General features: G+C 41.0%; 1 protein-coding gene across 1 annotated transcript; it reads left to right on the top strand.

Moving 5' to 3' along the window:
• The first annotated feature begins 1,313 nt into the window (after positions 1–1,313).
• LOC109194360 (myelin-associated glycoprotein) lies at positions 1,314–5,411 on the top strand. Its single transcript, XM_013265866.3, has 7 exons — positions 1,314–1,425; positions 1,589–1,664; positions 1,822–2,205; positions 3,797–4,102; positions 4,209–4,469; positions 4,855–4,945; positions 5,104–5,411. Exons 2-7 carry the CDS (start codon positions 1,592–1,594, stop codon positions 5,183–5,185), a joined length of 1,197 nt encoding a protein of 398 aa, XP_013121320.2. The 5' UTR covers positions 1,314–1,425; positions 1,589–1,591; the 3' UTR covers positions 5,186–5,411.
• The last annotated feature ends 12,068 nt before the right edge of the window (positions 5,412–17,479 follow it).

The following is a 17,479-nucleotide window of genomic DNA, read 5'->3' as shown; positions in this document are numbered from 1 at the left end:
AATCATAGCAAATACATAGAAACGGAATGTGTACAATGTGCAAAATAAAGTAAACACATATGGGACAAATGGAGAGCTTTACAACTGCTCCTCCACTTTGTCACACCTCCAGCTTCACTGTTTATATTATGCTAACATAGCTGTGTCGCTAGCGATCATGTAGCACATCATTATATACCAGCTAGTCCAACTACAGTAACCCTACAAAAGCCACTGGTGTGACAGATTTGACAGATTTGAGCGCCGTGTACCACATAAAATCGGTTTGAGGTCAGTAAGCACAACCAGAATTCATACATAAGGCGCACCGGTTTACAAGGCGCACTGTCGATTTCTGAGAAAATTAAAGGATTTTAAGTGCGCCTTATAGTCTGACAAATACAGTAATTGTATTTGTCAACAGATAAATGACTCATTAAATAAAAGAAGAAACATTAAAACACATTTAGGATGTTGGTCAACAGGAAGCTGCAGACAAAGTTTCTACAACCTGTGTGAGAACAGACAGCTTTCTGCAATAACATTATTTAGTCATGTGGTCTGCCATGCTGTGTATCAGTACATCATTTAATAGCCACATCAGTCATATTTGGTGTTGTTTGTTTGGTTTGAAACAATAATTAAATATTAGATTCATGTCAAAGTGACATCAATATGATTGTCAGGGATCAGCAGAACATCACACTGTAACAAGATGATCAGTGTTATTACCTTTACTGTAGCTGTGACTTCAGTATTACCGTTGTGTAGGTGCTGAACAGAAAACGTTTCTGTGTAAGGCTACATCTGTCTTCAGTTTTTTGTCTTTGTTAAATCTAATATTAAATTTAAGACAAGATTATTATAGGATAAAGCTCGTAGGCCTGGATGAAAATGTTTAAAATTGAAAATATAATTACTTCATTGCACCCTGATGAGATTCAGCTAACTTTGTTATTCACAGGAAGGTGAGAACTTTGTATTTTGACAGTATTGGAAGAGCAGGTCTGCGAACCAAGACCACAAATCAGGAGTTATATGAAAATGCAAACAAAAAAAGCAAACAAAATCCTGATCAAAACAGGCAGGAGAAAAAAACAGTGGAAAGCTGAGACACAAAGTCTAGTGACTTTGGTGGAAACGAGCTGCTGTATATGCAAAAATGTTAATGAAAGAATGAAGAACGAGTTAAAATGTGAGTGGAGGGTCAGGTCAGGTGAATCTAGAGGCAGGCAGGCGGGAGTGGAAGCATCCAAAGTGAGAGTAGAGTGCATGATGGGAACATAAAAAACACACTGACTGAATAAAGAAAGACAGAAAACCAAAAGCACCACAGGTCTGTTTGCTTTGACATTACAACAGAGAAGTGTTTCACTCCCTCTCTTTCTGCTGAAATCACACATTCGTTTTTTCTTATTCTAGCTTCTGTACCAGTCTGATCATTTGGTAAGAAAACATTTTTTACATCTTACTAAATATCACACAAAAAATAACTGCTTTCATTTTTTTTGTCTGATTTCAAATAAATGTAAATTTTGTATTGCTCTAAAAAACATTGCAAGTTCCTGATTTGATCAAACCTTTATCTGATGTTGTGTTTTTTATGCAGGTGATGAGTTTTGTGACAGTCCAGTCTGTGAACATCATGACAGACATCATGTTACTGAGTCTCCTCTTTATTCCAAGTGAGCCGTCTCATTTCAGTCATTTACGGTCTGACAGATCAGTGCAGATAGAGATACTTTACAAAGTCACACAGTTTATACTGAAGATGTTGAGAAAAAAACACGCCTGATAAAGTAAGTTTATCATAATTATGTGTTTTACTATTTTTTTTTCCAGACACTTTGGCTGCTTGTCCTCCAAACACACGCCTGTTCATCACTGCACCAACAGAGATGGAAGCTCTGAGTGGATCATGTTTACAAATCCCATGTAACTTTAGTGCTGCTGGCCCAGAAAAGTTTGACAGCACAAGACCCGTCTTTGCAGTGTGGATTAGAAACGATAACAACTTTAATCCTGATCCAGAAAATGTGATCTTTAACAGCAGTGGGACAGTTAACATCTATCCAATGAATATTACAGGAAACCTGAAGGAGAAAAACTGCACCACTCTGTTTTCCAGTTTAACCACCAATTATACAAACACATACTACTTCAGAATTATGAACTGGCCGTACAGAAGTACAGCACGTTGTGATCCTCTTAAAATAACAATTAAAGGTGAGAATGTTTTCATGTTATTGTTAAGAATAAAAAGTCAGTGTTCATAACATTAGAACAGTTTGCCATTTCAAAGCTCAGCTATTTTTGCTCCATGGAGCAAATAACACATTTATGTTCCTGATGGAACATCGTGAATATGTAATATAAAGAATTTAAAACAACTACACTGATCTCCATCTCTTACTTGACTTTATTTCCTGTATTATCAGCAGTGATGGGAATAACGACAGTAAAAGTAACGCCGTTTGGCTGAGGAAGAATAAAGTAGCCTTGGCAAACTATCACATGACCAATTTAAGATGACATAGCAAAGATGCTGTGTCAACCCAAGACAACCCTGAGTCTCCATTTTTGTGTTAAAAGTGTTGACTAAACTATATAACAGTTTTTAAATTGTGTTGATAGGCCATGTTAAACCAGAGTGATGATAAAAAATATACGTGATGTTTTTTTCTGAATACTATCGTATTGTTCACTGCGGGAAGAAACGGTAAAAACGTGTTTTCAAAAGAAAGCGCTTGAAAGCACTCTCTGCTTGCGAGCAAAAACAAAAAACCCTACCCTTTCCTATTGGTGGAAAAATTTACCATGTCGACTACTCAGAAAACGATATGGCAACATGTGGCAATTGGTTGTTTAGACGTGGGGGAGGTTTTTGGAGAGGCAGCGGTGAGAGAGAAAGAGAGCGAGTTTTGAGATGTGAGAGATTTGTGACATTTAGCGTGTTTGGATTGGAGTGTGTAGTTTAGTTAGTGTGTAGTGTAATCAATAGGTTTTCTTTAGTATGTCAGAACAATGAGGCGACTGCTGAATGTTGCAGTTGCTGCCAAAAAGACACAAAAAGCAAACTGCAGTGTAAACGCTGTCTCCAGGTGGAAACAGGAAGAGTGATACACCTTTCAGGCCTGCAGGTATCAGGGTAGTGATGTTCTCCTTTATCTTAGAGTGGACAGAAATTATATTTTGGAGTTGCACAGATAATTTGTGTGGAATCTTATTTGATGCAGAACACCTGATTTTTCTGTAAATATTTTGAAATGGTTATTTTAAAAAAAGCCTTGGCGGCATTTTTTAGGTAAATGGCTGCAAAGAACTTTGTTGTTTGCAAAGCAAAACAACAAATTTTAAAATGTACAATTTAAATTTGAATTTCACGTTATGAAAATGATTCATTGATATTTGTTACTCTGTTTCTACTCTGATTTTATGTTTTTTGTCTGTTTTTGACTGTGTGTTAATGGTATGTACAGTATATCAAAATGAAAAATAACTGTAAATTCAGACATGTGAGGTTGTCCTGAAAAGAAGGCAAGATAAATAGTTTTTAAAGGTGAAATGTAGAGGCAGTGTCACAAGTAGTCAGAAAGGGTCAGTTATACTCTGGACCCCAGAGGGAAAAAATTTTTTTAAGTAACGCAATAGTTACTTTTCCTAGTAAGTAGTTACTTTTATAATATTGTAATGTAGTTACTAACTCAATTACTTTTTTGAAGAAGTAACTAGAAACTATAACCAATTACTTTTTCAAAGTAACTTGCCTAACACTGATTATCAGTGTACAAACTGTGTTTATGATGTGAAACCACAGATTCTCCTTGGAGGCCCAATATTACAATCTCCGGTGATCTGAAGGAGAAGGAGTCTGTCACTATAACCTGCTCAGCTCTCACTCCCTGTCCACACTCCCCTCCTCAACTCACCTGGAATCTCCAACAAGACTCTCACAACAAAATAGAGGAAAACACAGATGGAAGCTTTACAACTAAAATCCAGCAGACCATCACTCTGTCAGACACACATGATGGAAAGAAGATCAGCTGCTCTGCCAGATATCCTGTGAACCAAGGAAAAGACACCAAGACAGCAGAGACAGAAGAGACTCTCAGTGTTTCATGTAAGACAATCAGAGTTTGTCAGCATATCATTATTGATGGGATCCCCATTATTCATCATTCTGTTTATAATGAATAATTGAGATTTGTGTTAATCTTTTTCTCCAGATGCTCCTAAAGACACCTCAGCATCCATCAGTCCATCAGGTTTGGTGTCAGCAGGCAGCTGGGTGAACCTGACCTGCTCCAGCAGAGCCAAACCTCCAGTCAGCAGCTTCACCTGGTTCAAGAAGAGCAGAGATGGAGCTGTGAAAGTATCTGAAGGAGAGATTTACAGCTTCAATGTAACAGATGGAGGAGTTTATTACTGTGTGGCCACTAATGATCTGGGTAATCAGACATCAGCAGAGATTAACGTGACTGCTGGAGGTATTTGTACTAGTCCCATTTTTCCTTTTGTCCTAAATTTGAAATGTCACTTCAAGTGGAAATCGTGCCCATTCTGCATCATTTGTAAACATTAAATTATATCTTGATGTAGGGAAGTAACAATAAAAGCTGAAAAAACAAAAAGAATAATATGAATAAAAAACATAAAAGCTGGTAACAAAGTAAAAGTAAGTCAAAATGTTAAATCATCAAGCTACGCTATTCTAAAATAAGTAGAAGCGCCTTCGGGAGTGAAGAGAAAGCAGGACACAGCCACATAGACAGCATCATAGTGTATTCACCAAAAAGGGCATTATTTAATGTGAAATGTTTGTTTTTCTCTTATTTCATGTTTTCCTTCCTCTAAAATCTTGTTGCATTGCAGATGATCTGTTTGGTGTCAACACTGTCTTCATTACGCTAGTGAAGACTGTGGGAATCATACTGCTTGTGAGCACAATGGTCTTATTTGAGTGGTGAGTCAGCTGCTATTATAATAGATATTTAAAACTATTTACAGGCTAACTGGTTGAATTTCACTTTTATTTTGATTCTATTAAGTAGATGTTTATTATTAATCACTAAAAAAACAAAATAACAACTGCTTCTCTTTTTCTTTCTGTTTTTTCTTCAGCTGGTTTAGATCAGGACGCTTCAACACACCAGAGACAGAAAGCGTTCACATGAACAGAGCAGCATCACAGTCTAATAATTAAAGTGTCTGCAAGAAGAGGACAAACATCTCGGAGATCAGCAGTGTTAACATCTGCATGCTGACACAAACATCTGTATAGTACTCAAGTAATGTTAACATTTGGATGTGAACCCTTTTGTTTAAGTTAACTAACATGTTAGGATGACTGGACTTAACATTTGCTGACTGCTGATATAAAATAATCACTATCTTGAGCTTTTATAAACAATCAGCTGTCTGCTGCACAAGAAAACCACACTGTGGTGTCACTGTGAATTGTTTGTGCTGAAGGCACCACTCCACATATGATGAAAGATAAAGTGTCTGAGAACTGAGAAGTTAAAAACAGAACCTTACTGAGAAATTTGATCAACAGGAAGCTGCAGACACAGTTTCTAACAGATCTGTGAGTACAGACATGAAGCCTTTTGCAACAACATTTCTTAATCATGTGGTCAGTGACTCTGTGTATTTTTTCATTCTTTGTGTTCATGTTTTACAATATTATTTATGAAGTTGGAACATACAAGAAAATGTCTACATGTAGGCCATTTCTTTGGATGTCAGGACCCAATTTCCCATAAATAACATTGCATTGTAACAAGTTGATCAGTGTCATTCATGTCACCCATCAGTGTCATTCTTGTGTCTGACTGGTCCTTCTAAATAAAGTTATTATAAACATAATGCAGTTCTTGTTGAATCAGCAGATCAATCAATAGAATGATATAACCGTCAACACTTCCAGTTACATTATTATACAAATACAGATACTTCATTTACACAATCGTAGAACAGGTTTGCATTGTTTCTCCTAGTAATTTATTCATGGAATTGTCACCCTTTTTAACTGAGTAGTCCAAAATCAGTCAAATCCACAGTAATCTGTCATACAAAGTCAAGGAAAAAAACAATATTTCAGAATCTACTCTTGTTGGGTTCAGTTAGGATCGTAAGGAGACTGGCAGTGGTAACTCAACTTAAAGAAGGAAAAACCCTCCACTCAGAATGAGACACTGAGAACAACTTAAAGGGCAAAAAGTGATTTGAGTGTATTCAACATTTAAATGGTCCAAAACATAGACATGAACAAAACATTTAAATCATTTCAACATGTAAATTTCAACAATGTACAATGTATCACTTAAAGTGTCCATAAATGTATTAGGTAGGCTGTCCATTTCAGTTCAGTGCACTTAGTATTTTGTGTTCTTAGTAAGTGTTAATTGTCTTTAGTCACAGTTTTGCTTTTTGATGCATCAGTTTTTTTGTGTTAAGTGGAATCAGATCTGACCCAAAAAGGAAAAAAGTAACAACATAAAGCGTCCTGAGATCTCAGTAAAAACGTTAATCCTTTAAAAAAAATTGCAAATCGTTGTATCCTACCACCCTCCAAGGAAACAGGTGGCCTTCAGATTGAGAACGTCCTTTCTAGGCACCTCCAGTGGCAACCAGTCCTTAGATGGCACCGCTCGGTCCTTGCAGCAGATTTCTACTACATAAAAAAAACCAACAGCCTGCACACAACGTGCAGAGCAATCACTTCACTTGTAAAATAAAACATGTATTTCTCTAGTGTTATCCCTTTTGTCCCACACATCACACATCTATACAGTTCTTATTGGCCAATAACAATTTATCAACGACAAAAATGCATTTAACTGCAAATCATGAAGCATGAAAAGTGCCTCACGTGGTGTGTTAGCTAAAACTTGACATGTAAGCGCGTTAGCCCAGGGAGCACATGTGGGTACGCTAGCATACTTTCCACAGGCTAACACAGCTAAGGGAGCTAAGGAATTGTTAGCAGGTGCTACGACAAACATCACATCTTCGACAAACATATCCTGACTAGTTTTATACTCAGAAACTGGACTGTGAATCACAACTTAAACTGCAACTGTGAGACTCACCAGGATATTCTTCAAAGAAAACATTAATTCTGTAGCGCAACGAGTTACAGGACTGAATTTCTACACAGCTTTGCGCATCTAGCTCCATGCAGGCGGATGCAGTGAAAGAACGTCACCACACAGCGCTATGGTGCATTCACATTACATGGGAAAACTCAGCACTTAACAAAACAGTAACACTTCAAATTAGAATAAAAATAGAATACAATTGGCAATAAAATAACCATGGGTTACACTCTCCCCCTCTAAACGGCATGAGTCCCTTCATGCATCGTTGACCAACTGGGACCTGATGGAGGTGACATGACAGTTTTGGAGAAGGCAACACCTAAGGTTTGGAAAAAGGAGCTAATAGCCAAGGTCAGCGGCTCTCGTAACTCATCATAAGTGAACTTCTGAGGTGGGCGTCTTTCTCTGTCAGAGCGCCTCAACCTCACTGGTTCTGTAGCACCAGCATCGGTACTAACAGTATCATCATTAATGACTGCAGGCTCTGGTGGAGTGAGATCTGCGTCAGTCGTGGTAGGTGTCAAGTCGGGTTCGGGAATGTCAATCACAACATGTTCTGAAGACCTAGCATCGGTAGGAACATAGTCCACAAGACTTGTGTTAGAGACTTCAGGTTGTGTCAAGGTAGGTTTTCCAATATCAGGTAAGGACGTTTCCGGTACAGCAGTGTCAGGGGATGATACAGGGGGATGACTGTCCATTTGCTGTTGGGCTTTAGGATGAGCTGACTCAGTTTGAATGTAAGGGCCTTTTGTGATGATTTGTGGATTCCATGTGCCAATACATAATTCCTCTTCATCACTCATCTCATCCTCATCACTGTACTCTCCTCCATCATCATTATCATTGCCTTTTGTACGGTTTGGTTTACTCCTGGTCCTCATTTTCCTTTGATTCCCATTTTGGGAGTTCGACCCAACCTGATCTTCAACAGGTAAGAACCCGCAAGGGAGAAGCAAATCCCTGTGCAATGTACGCTGGGGACCGTCTCCACTTTCCGGTCTGACAACATACACTGGGCTGTCTTTGACCCGTTTGACATCAATGTAAATGTTTTGTTCCCAACGGTTAGCAAGTTTGTGCTTCCCTCTAACATTCACGTTCCTTACTAAAACTCTGTCACCTGGAAACAGTTCTGCAGCTTTAATCTTTTTATCTCTGTAACTCTCTTGGAGGTTTTGGCGAAGACCGTTAACATAGTCAGAGTAAGACTTTGGACTGGTTTTGCCTGGGTGAGTACCAAGGACGAGATCAATAGGCAACCTCGGCTGTCTGCCGAACATGAGTTCGTATGGAAAGTACCCTGTTGTGTCATTTCGTGTACAGTTGTAGGCATGTGTTAATGGCCTAACAAAGTCTCTCCAATGGTACTTGTCTTTGTCCTCCAGTGTGCCTAACATGTCTAAGAGAGTCCTATTGTACCTTTCCACCGGGTTTCCCCGTGGATGATAGGGCGTCGTGCGAATTTTGCTTGTCCCAATCAATGTGCAGAGCTCTTTAACAAGCTTAGATTCAAAATCTCTGCCTTGGTCACTAAGCAGACGGCTAGGGATACCATAGGGGATGATAAGGTGATCCCAAAGAGCCCTGGCTATTGTCTTAGCCTTTTGATCTTTTGTCGGGACCGCGACTGCAAATTTTGTGAAATGGTCCGTCAATACTAACACATTTCTGGTGTCTCGACTATCTGGCTCAATAGACAAGTAATCAATGCACACTAGCTCAAGAGGGTAAGTTGCCTGAAAATTCTGTAGTGGAGCAGCCTTTTGGGGAAGGACCTTTCTCATGAGACAACGTGAGCATTTCTTACACTTCTCTTCAATGGACTGAGCCATCCGTGGCCAGTAAAACCTTGCCCGAGCGAGACGTAAGGCACGCTCAAACCCGAGGTGACCAACCTCGTCATGTACACCTTTCAAGGCTCTGTCACGGTACTTTTGGGGCAGTACTAACTGGTACACAAGGGAATCTCTGTCATTGAATTTCCTGTAAAGCACGCCATTACTGAGCTCGAGTTTGTTCCATTGTTTCAGAAGGAGTTTAACATCTGACGATTCAAGATTTGTTTCTTTGGGGCTGGGTTTCAAGCCTCTTCCCAACAGGGCTATAACACGAGCGAGAGAAGGATCATCCTTTTGTTCAGCGCACCAATCAGCATCTGTCATTGAGGGTAAGAGGTCTTCTCCATAAGCCTCAGTGACTGAGCTGGGATCAATAGCAAGACTCTCGACAACTGAGAGGGTTTCTGAATGGCATGACACTGAATGACGCTGACACAAAGCAGAAAACGTTTCATGGTCAAGATTGTTTGGCATGTTAATGAGACGTTCTTTCATGTCATCAATACGAGCTTTTTCTTTGAGAAATGCCTCATCTTCATGAGGAGGCTCTTGGGGCCGCCGTGACAACCCATCAGCATCTTTGTTTGCTTGACCTGCCCTGTACTTAATGTTGAAATTGTAAGTGGACAAGGCAGCTAACCACCTGTGTCCTGCCGCATCTAATTTCGCAGTTGTCAAAACATAAGTTAGCGGATTATTGTCGGTCAGGACAGTGAAGATAGAACCGTAAAGGTAGTCATTGAACTTTTCACACACAGCCCACTTGAGGGCTAAGAATTCAAGTTTGTGTGTGGGATAGTTCTGTTCACTCTTAGAAAGCCCCCTGCTAGCGTAAGCAATTGCTCTCAGCCTCCCCTCTTGCTCCTGATAGAGCGCAGCTCCCAACCCATCCCAACAAGCATCCGTGTGCAATACATAGGGGAGTTGTGGGTTGGAAAAAGCAAGAATTGGTGCAGAAGTCAACTTTTCGATTATTGTTCGGAAGGAGGTTTCACACTCATGAGTCCATTGTTCCCCGAGAGGCTGAGTGGGACTGTAAGAAAGTCTGGGCGGTTCTCTCTTGTAAATCTTGCCTCTCTTCTTCGGTGGCCGGTAACCGGCAGTGAGACGATTCAACGGTTTGGCTATCTTGGAGTACCCTTCAACGAAACGCCTATAGTATCCAGCGAAGCCTAAAAAACATTTGAGCTCTTTGAAATTAGATGGGCGCGCCCAACTTTTCAGAGCAGAGATCTTTCCAGGATCCGTGTGGACTCCGTGAGCATCCACAACATGCCCTAAATACTTCACAGATGTTTTGAAGAAGTTGCATTTTTCTGGGGATAATTTAAGTCCATAGTCACTCAAGCGAGTAAGAACTTTCATTAGCCTGGATTCGTGCTCTTCTAATGTGTCTGAGAACACAATGAGGTCGTCTAAAAAGACAAGCACTTCGGTGAGGTTGAGATCATCTACACACTTCTCCATCAGGCGTTGGAAGGTGCTTGGGGCATTTGTAACACCCTGTGGCATCCTATTAAATTCATAGAAGCCAAGAGGACACACAAAGGCTGTCTTAGGCTTGTCCTCCTCGGCTACCTCCACCTGATAGTAACCGGACTTAAGGTCCATGACCGAAAACCATTTAGCTCCACTCAGACCTGTGAATGTCTCCTCAATATTTGGCAGGGCATATGCATCTCGAATAGTTCTTAGATTTAGTTTACGGTAATCTATGCATAGCCTTATTGAGCCATTCTTTTTCCTTACCAATACAATTGGTGAGGCGAAAGGACTTTGTGACTCTCGAATTATGCCTGCATCCAGTAGTTCTCTCAGATGTTGTTTGACAGCTTCTCTGTCACTTGGGTGTATGGGCCTTGGCCGCTCTTTGAAAGGTGTTTCATTATTCAGTTTGATTTGGTGCTTCACAGCTGTGGTGTGGCCATGGGACATGTCATCGAGAGCAAAAACTTCAGGGATGGATCTCAGTTTTCCCAGAATTTGCTCTTTCCATTGCTCTGGGATGGGAGAATCATCAAGGTTGAATGTGAGGTTGTCGCCGTCTGGTTCATTTCGACTTGGAGGATTCCGAGTTTGACTCGATGCTAGTGGGGAAACGTGTTGGGCTGCACAAGCTTGAGCGACAATGCTATTTGACTGCAACATAACAGCATGTTCACTAACATTGTGTACAATGACAGGTACTTTACTGCTGGAATTAAAAGGAATGTCTACTAAAGCCGATTCAAGAAGCAATCCACCTGGTAACTTGTATTGCTCATGCGGCTCAAGGACAAAACTTGTTCCGGTTGTTCTTTCTTAACCTCACATTTCCCATTAGGCATTGTTTGTGTCTTGCAGGGATTGTCACTGCCCGTTTGCTATGCAACGTGACATGGCAGGAATGAGTATCATTTCTGTGTACTTGGGCAACATGTTGAAGGATCGTTGCAAACTGCTTAGAGTGCAGCTTACGAATGAACTTGGGACCATCCTGATGTACTAACTGTCCATAAACCCGTAAAAGCACATTTGTCCCTATCAACAGCGGAATTCTACTGTTAAAGTGACACTCAGGAACAACAAGGGCCAAAACAGCTAACTGTTGTTCTTTGCCTGCAATGTTTTCAGGAAATGTAATGCAAGTCTGAACATAACCCAAGTATGGCACGTTTTGCCCTCCTGCTCCTTCAATTTCAAGAAGAGCATGTATTGGCTGGATGGGAAGGTGGGAAAGGTGCATCTTGTGAAAAGACTCAGAAATGGTCGTAACCTGTGAGCCTGAGGCCATTATGGATTCACTGGGTACCCCGTCAACGAGTACTGACGCTGCACAGCGTGGGCCTATGAGACCTTGAGGCAAGAGGGAGTTAGGATCTAGGCTGTCTATGGGTTGAATGGGTTCTGTGATTTGCACTTCAGGACCACGAGCTAATGTCTCGGGACTGGGTGAATCAAGGGTTTCAGCTCCTGGGTGTCCCACGACAGGAGCTGCCACTGGTTTAAAGCAAACGGGGCTGTGGCCTGTCGTGCAGCAAAATCAGCCTGTTTCTTTCTCAACTCTGCATGCTTTTCTCGGACAAGTGTGGGATTAGCATCATTTGTGCAGCTTACTGCGATATGATTGTCTTCCCCACACTTAAAGCAAAACCATGCCCGGGGTGTGCCAGGTACTTTAGCAAAGGCCCGTGGGTTTCTGGTATTAACAGCTAGAGAATTTGTGGGCTCAATGTTCTCTGGTTTGGTTGAATGTCTTTGGCTTTGGACAAGCATTTGGACTTGTTTGGTCAACTCGGCTATTTGACTTTCAAGCTTGGCAGTTTCATTCGGTTTTGGGTTCACAGATTTGGATTTAGTGCTTGCAAGAGGTTCAGTACTTGGGGTGGTGCTCCTTTGCCTTTGAGTTAAAGTTAACTGTTCAACTTGCTTTGTGAGCTCATTAACTTTTTGTTCGAGTTTCACAGCTTCACTGTCAGTTGGAGTAGGAGTCGCAAGTAGTACTTGGTCAAAGGTGGGCATACTAAAAACTGAATGTGCATGTGCAGCAGCTTTTGTCACACCCAAATGTTTCTTCATGTGGTCCAACTTGGCTGAACGACGCTCTTCCTCAGTTCTTAACATGAGGAGAAGCTCTGAAAATGAGGGTGGAAAGCTCTTTTTTGCTTCAAGCTGGAGACTTATTATCAAGCTTTGGTCCCAGCAACCTCTAACGAATTGCTTAAGAAGCAGTTCATTTACATTTGCAGGAGGGGCTCCCCCTCTAGAAATGACTCGTGTGAGAAGGCTGTGAAGACGGTTCAAGAAGGCAGATGGGTTTTCTCCGCTGTTTTGATTCGAGCCAAGAAAGGCAGTGAAAAGCTCTTCACCGTCCTCAACAACTCCAAAGGCTGAATCAAGCTGAGTGACATAAGTGCTTGGTGTTGCAGTGACCCCCAGAGGCTTTACAACTTCAGATGCAGGGCTAAGTAAGCTCTCAAGTATCTTCCTCACTTTGAGGGCATCAGTCAGAAAAGGGTAACTGAGTAGAAGATCGACTTGGGTACGCCATATCTCATAGTCGACTTCACCGTTGGGCTGTGGAAGTCGGCCTGACAACGTACGTATCTTAGCATGTGCAAGGGGTGCGTGACTTGGCTCATTATGAATAACATGTTCAACCACTACTTTCTGAATATGCGAAGGGTTGTAAATGCTCTCGTCTACATGTACTGGACCAGCAAAAGCGTCAGTACGTGGGCTGAAAGCACTTGTGGGTTCTACGGGTTCGCTTGAATCAGTATTGGGAATGATGTCAGCTGTCGTATTAACGTTATGGTCAACGGGTGATCGTGTCTGAGTATGGGGTGTGGGGCTGGCCTGCAACTCGCCTTGGAAAATGCTAAGGAAGCCTGCTCTCCCACTGCCCCCCATAAACTCAAGTTCCTTCAGGTATCTACGGGCCACTTCTTTGCCCATTTCTTCTTGGGTGATATCTCTGACGGTTTTGGAAACCCATTTCACTGTAGGGTCTACAGGGCTGACAACTTCCCCTAAGGTGGAAGGGTCTATCTTTAAGATAGCCTGTTCAGACTCGTACACTATAAGTGTTCTGCCTTCGGGCTGATGTGGCTCATCAGGGACCCTGACGATGTTAGAGATCTTACCATTCACTTCGAAAACATTAGTTGTATCATGTTCACTACGGTGTCTTTCAATACCTGTAATAAGCAGGGTTTTCTGGCTATCAACTCTAAAGCGTTCACAAAGGTCAAGTGCCATTTTCGAACATAAACGTATCACTCAGTGTGTCATATGAGTAGGAGCTAAACCACTCGCCTCTGTCAGTGCGCCCCAGGGTGGCTGTGGCTACAACATAGCTTGCCATCACCAGTGTGTGAATGTGTGCGTGAATGGGTGGATGACTGGATGTGTAAAGCGCTTTGGGGTCCTTAGGGACTAGTAAAGCGCTATACAAATACAGGCCATTTACTATGCCAATCTCCTGGCTGGCTCGCCACTAGTTGTCACCCTTTTTAACTGAGTAGTCCAAAATCAGTCAAATCCACAGTAATCTGTCATACAAAGTCAAGGAAAAAAACAATATTTCAGAATCTACTCTTGTTGGGTTCAGTTAGGCTCGTAAGGAGACTGGCAGTGGTAACTCAACTTAAAGAAGGAAAAACCCTCCACTCAGAATGAGACACTGAGAACAACTTAAAGGGCAAAAAGTGATTTGAGTGTATTCAACATTTAAATGGTCCAAAACATAGACATGAACAAAACATTTAAATCATTTCAACATGTAAATTTCAACAATGTACAATGTATCACTTAAAGTGTCCATAAATGTATTAGGTAGGCTGTCCATTTCAGTTCAGTGCACTTAGTATTTTGTGTTCTTAGTAAGTGTTAATTGTCTTTAGTCACAGTTTTGCTTTTTGATGCATCAGTTTTTTTGTGTTAAGTGGAATCAGATCTGACCCAAAAAGGAAAAAAGTAACAACATAAAGCGTCCTGAGATCTCAGTAAAAAACGTTAATCCTTTAAAAAAAAATTGCAAATCGTTGTATCCTACCACCCTCCAAGGAAACAGGTGGCCGTCAGATTGAGAACGTCCTTTCTAGGCACCTCCAGTGGCATCCAGTCCTTAGATGGCACCGCTCGATCCTTGCAGCAGATTTCTACCACATAAAAAAAACCAGCCTGCACAAAACGTGCAGAGCAATCACTTCACTTGTAAAATAAAACATGTATTTCTCTAGTGTTATCCCTTTTGTCCCACACATCACACATCTATACAGTTCTTATTGGCCAATAACAATTTATCAACGACAAAAATGCATTTAACTGCAAATCATGAAGCATGAAAAGTGCCTCACGTGGTGTGTTAGCTAAAACTTGACATGTAAGCGCGTTAGCCCAGGGAGCACATGTGGGTACGCTAGCATACTTTCCACAGGCTAACACAGCTAAGGGAGCTAAAGAATCGTTAGCAGGTGCTACGACAAACATCACATCTTCAACAAATATATCCTCAGTAGCGGTTTTAGATACGGGCGACACAGGCAGTTGCCCGGGGCGGCATCGTGGTGGGGGGCGGCATCACGGGCATCGGCAAAAAAAAAAAATTGCTCGTACTCATGCTGCCCCGACATCATGCCAGTGCATATTGGGAATGGCATAGGCACCGATCGGTTTTCTATCGCCCATTTGCTGGGAGTAAGGGCGCCCTCCGTTTGCGAGGTGCGCCTGCTACTTGCGACACAGGGAGGAGAGGGCGGGGCGGCGGGGGATTCTCTGGCTGGCTGGAGCAGCATCTAATAACCAACTCGCAAAATAAAAACAAACCAACAAACACGAAAACACCAGACATTATGATACAGACTTATAATTTGCACTGATGTTTTTTCAAAATTCTATACGAGAAAAGTGAGCGCGAGAGCCCTCGGTGTGCCAAAAACTACGGCTACCCAGCCCTGCTCTCTGTCAAAATCAAACCAGTGAAAGACAGACTGACAACGCCCTCTTAATTTCACCGCTAGCACCCACGTGACTCCCATTACACATCACCATAGCAACCAAACAAATGAAAACCCAGTGATCATTAAAATTCAATAAATATTTAATTATGGCTCCTACAAGGAGAAACGAGCAAAAGATACAGGTAAGCAGATGTGTCATTGGATAATGGCAGGTCATGTATCCTAAAACATTAAGAATCAGAATACTTTCTTAATCCCTAAGGAAATTATGTGGGTTACAGTTCCTCCAAGAAGAAATGGTAAAAATAGTAACAGTAACAGACTAAACTCCAAACAATATATACAATAATATAATATTAATTAGTCAGTGTCAATTGTTGTTTTGTCCTGTTCTCATTGTATGACGAATTATGATGTCTGTTTAGTAGCCGTTTGCATACTATGCATACTCTCTCTCTCTTCATATATGTATGTATGTGTGTGTGTGTGTGTGGGGGGGCGCCAGAGGGACTATTCGCCCAGGGCGCCAAACGGGCTAGGACCGCCACTGCATAAACTGACTGGTTTTATACTCAGAAACTGGACTGTGAATCACAACTTAAACTGCAACTGTGAGACTTACCAGGATATTCTTCAAAGAAAACATTAATTCTGTAGCGCAACGAGTTACAGGACTGAATTTCTACAAAGCTTTGCGCATCTAGCTCCGTGCAGGCGGATGCAGTGAAAGAAAGTCACCACGCACAGCGCTATGGTGCATTCACGGTACATGGGAAAACTCAGCACTTAACAAAACAGTAACACTTCAAATTAGCATAAAAATAGAATACAATTGGCAATAAAATAACCATGGGTTACAGAATTATTTCATATTTTTGTTATCATAACAAAATGAGTTTTGAGACAGTCCAATCTGTGAACTTCATAACAAATATGTTACTGAGTCTCCTCTTTATTGCAAGGCTCATTTCAGTCATTCACTGTCTGACAGATCAGTGCAGACAGAGATACTTTACAAAGACACATTTACACTGAACCTGTTGACACTAATGGGGGAAAAGAGAAGCAAATAACACTTCTCTGTTGAAATACATTTATTCAAACATTCATCATAGATTCTCACGAGGTTTCTCTCCATGTAAACGTTTACCTTTAAATTTTATTATTATTTATTATTATATCAAAGATTATTATTATACATAAGATCTGTCTTATTAATGAACATTAACGAGCGCTGGTGTTTAAGATGCCAGAATGATGTTTTCTTTCACTCACAATCTTACTAATGGCTCTGACACTATGGTGTTCATGCTGTGTGTGTGTGTATGTACACAGACTACGGCTCCACGTTAAATGATGACAACATCATCATCAGTGTTGTTGTGTTTTCAGTCCTTCTGTTTAAAACGTGGGGGCTGGGTAGGTTTAACGTTGTCATAGTTTTTATTCACACACGTGCTGCTAGTTATGTTTCTATTGCAGATCTGTGTGGGTGAAATGTTCACATTCAGTGTTCAAATGTTCATGATCACTATAAATGATAAATATCATTAGCTGCAGGAAAGGGGTGGTGCTGTGGAGGCTGGCTGGTGCAGCTGCCAGTCTACTTATGGCTCTCCTATTTCTATGCAGTAGTGCACAGGGCTGTCAAGAAAACAGCACAGACAGAGCTGGTGGGCACTGCTGAACAGTGAACAACACTGTATGTAAACAAAAATATTGTTAACATAAAAACCATGTGTGTCACGTGCATGTAGAATAGAATAGAATAGAATAGAATAGAATAGAATAGAATAGAAAACTTTATTTGTCAATTTCCTCAAATGTACTTGCCATACAAAGGAATTGAAATTACGTTTCACACTGTCCCATGCGTAGACATTGACAACAATAAAGTGCAGATGCACAACAAAAACAGCCTAACATATAATAAAATAAATAAAATAAAGTGTTCCAACAGTGTTCCCTGGAAAGTAGTATACTAGTCTACTTGAGGTAGTCCCAGATTGTGGTTGGTAGGGGTTTTTGCTTTAATGCAGCATAAGACTATAGCAGCAGTAATAGTAATATAAATAATATAAATAGTGCTAAAAAAAAAAACTAAAAATAG

The sequence above is a fragment of the Oreochromis niloticus genome, linkage group LG9 (assembly GCF_001858045.2).
Source record: "Oreochromis niloticus isolate F11D_XX linkage group LG9, O_niloticus_UMD_NMBU, whole genome shotgun sequence".
In the NCBI taxonomy this organism is placed as follows: domain Eukaryota; kingdom Metazoa; phylum Chordata; class Actinopteri; order Cichliformes; family Cichlidae; genus Oreochromis; species Oreochromis niloticus.
Note: the sequence above shows the minus strand (reverse complement) of the source record. Positions and strands in the feature narration are given on the sequence as shown.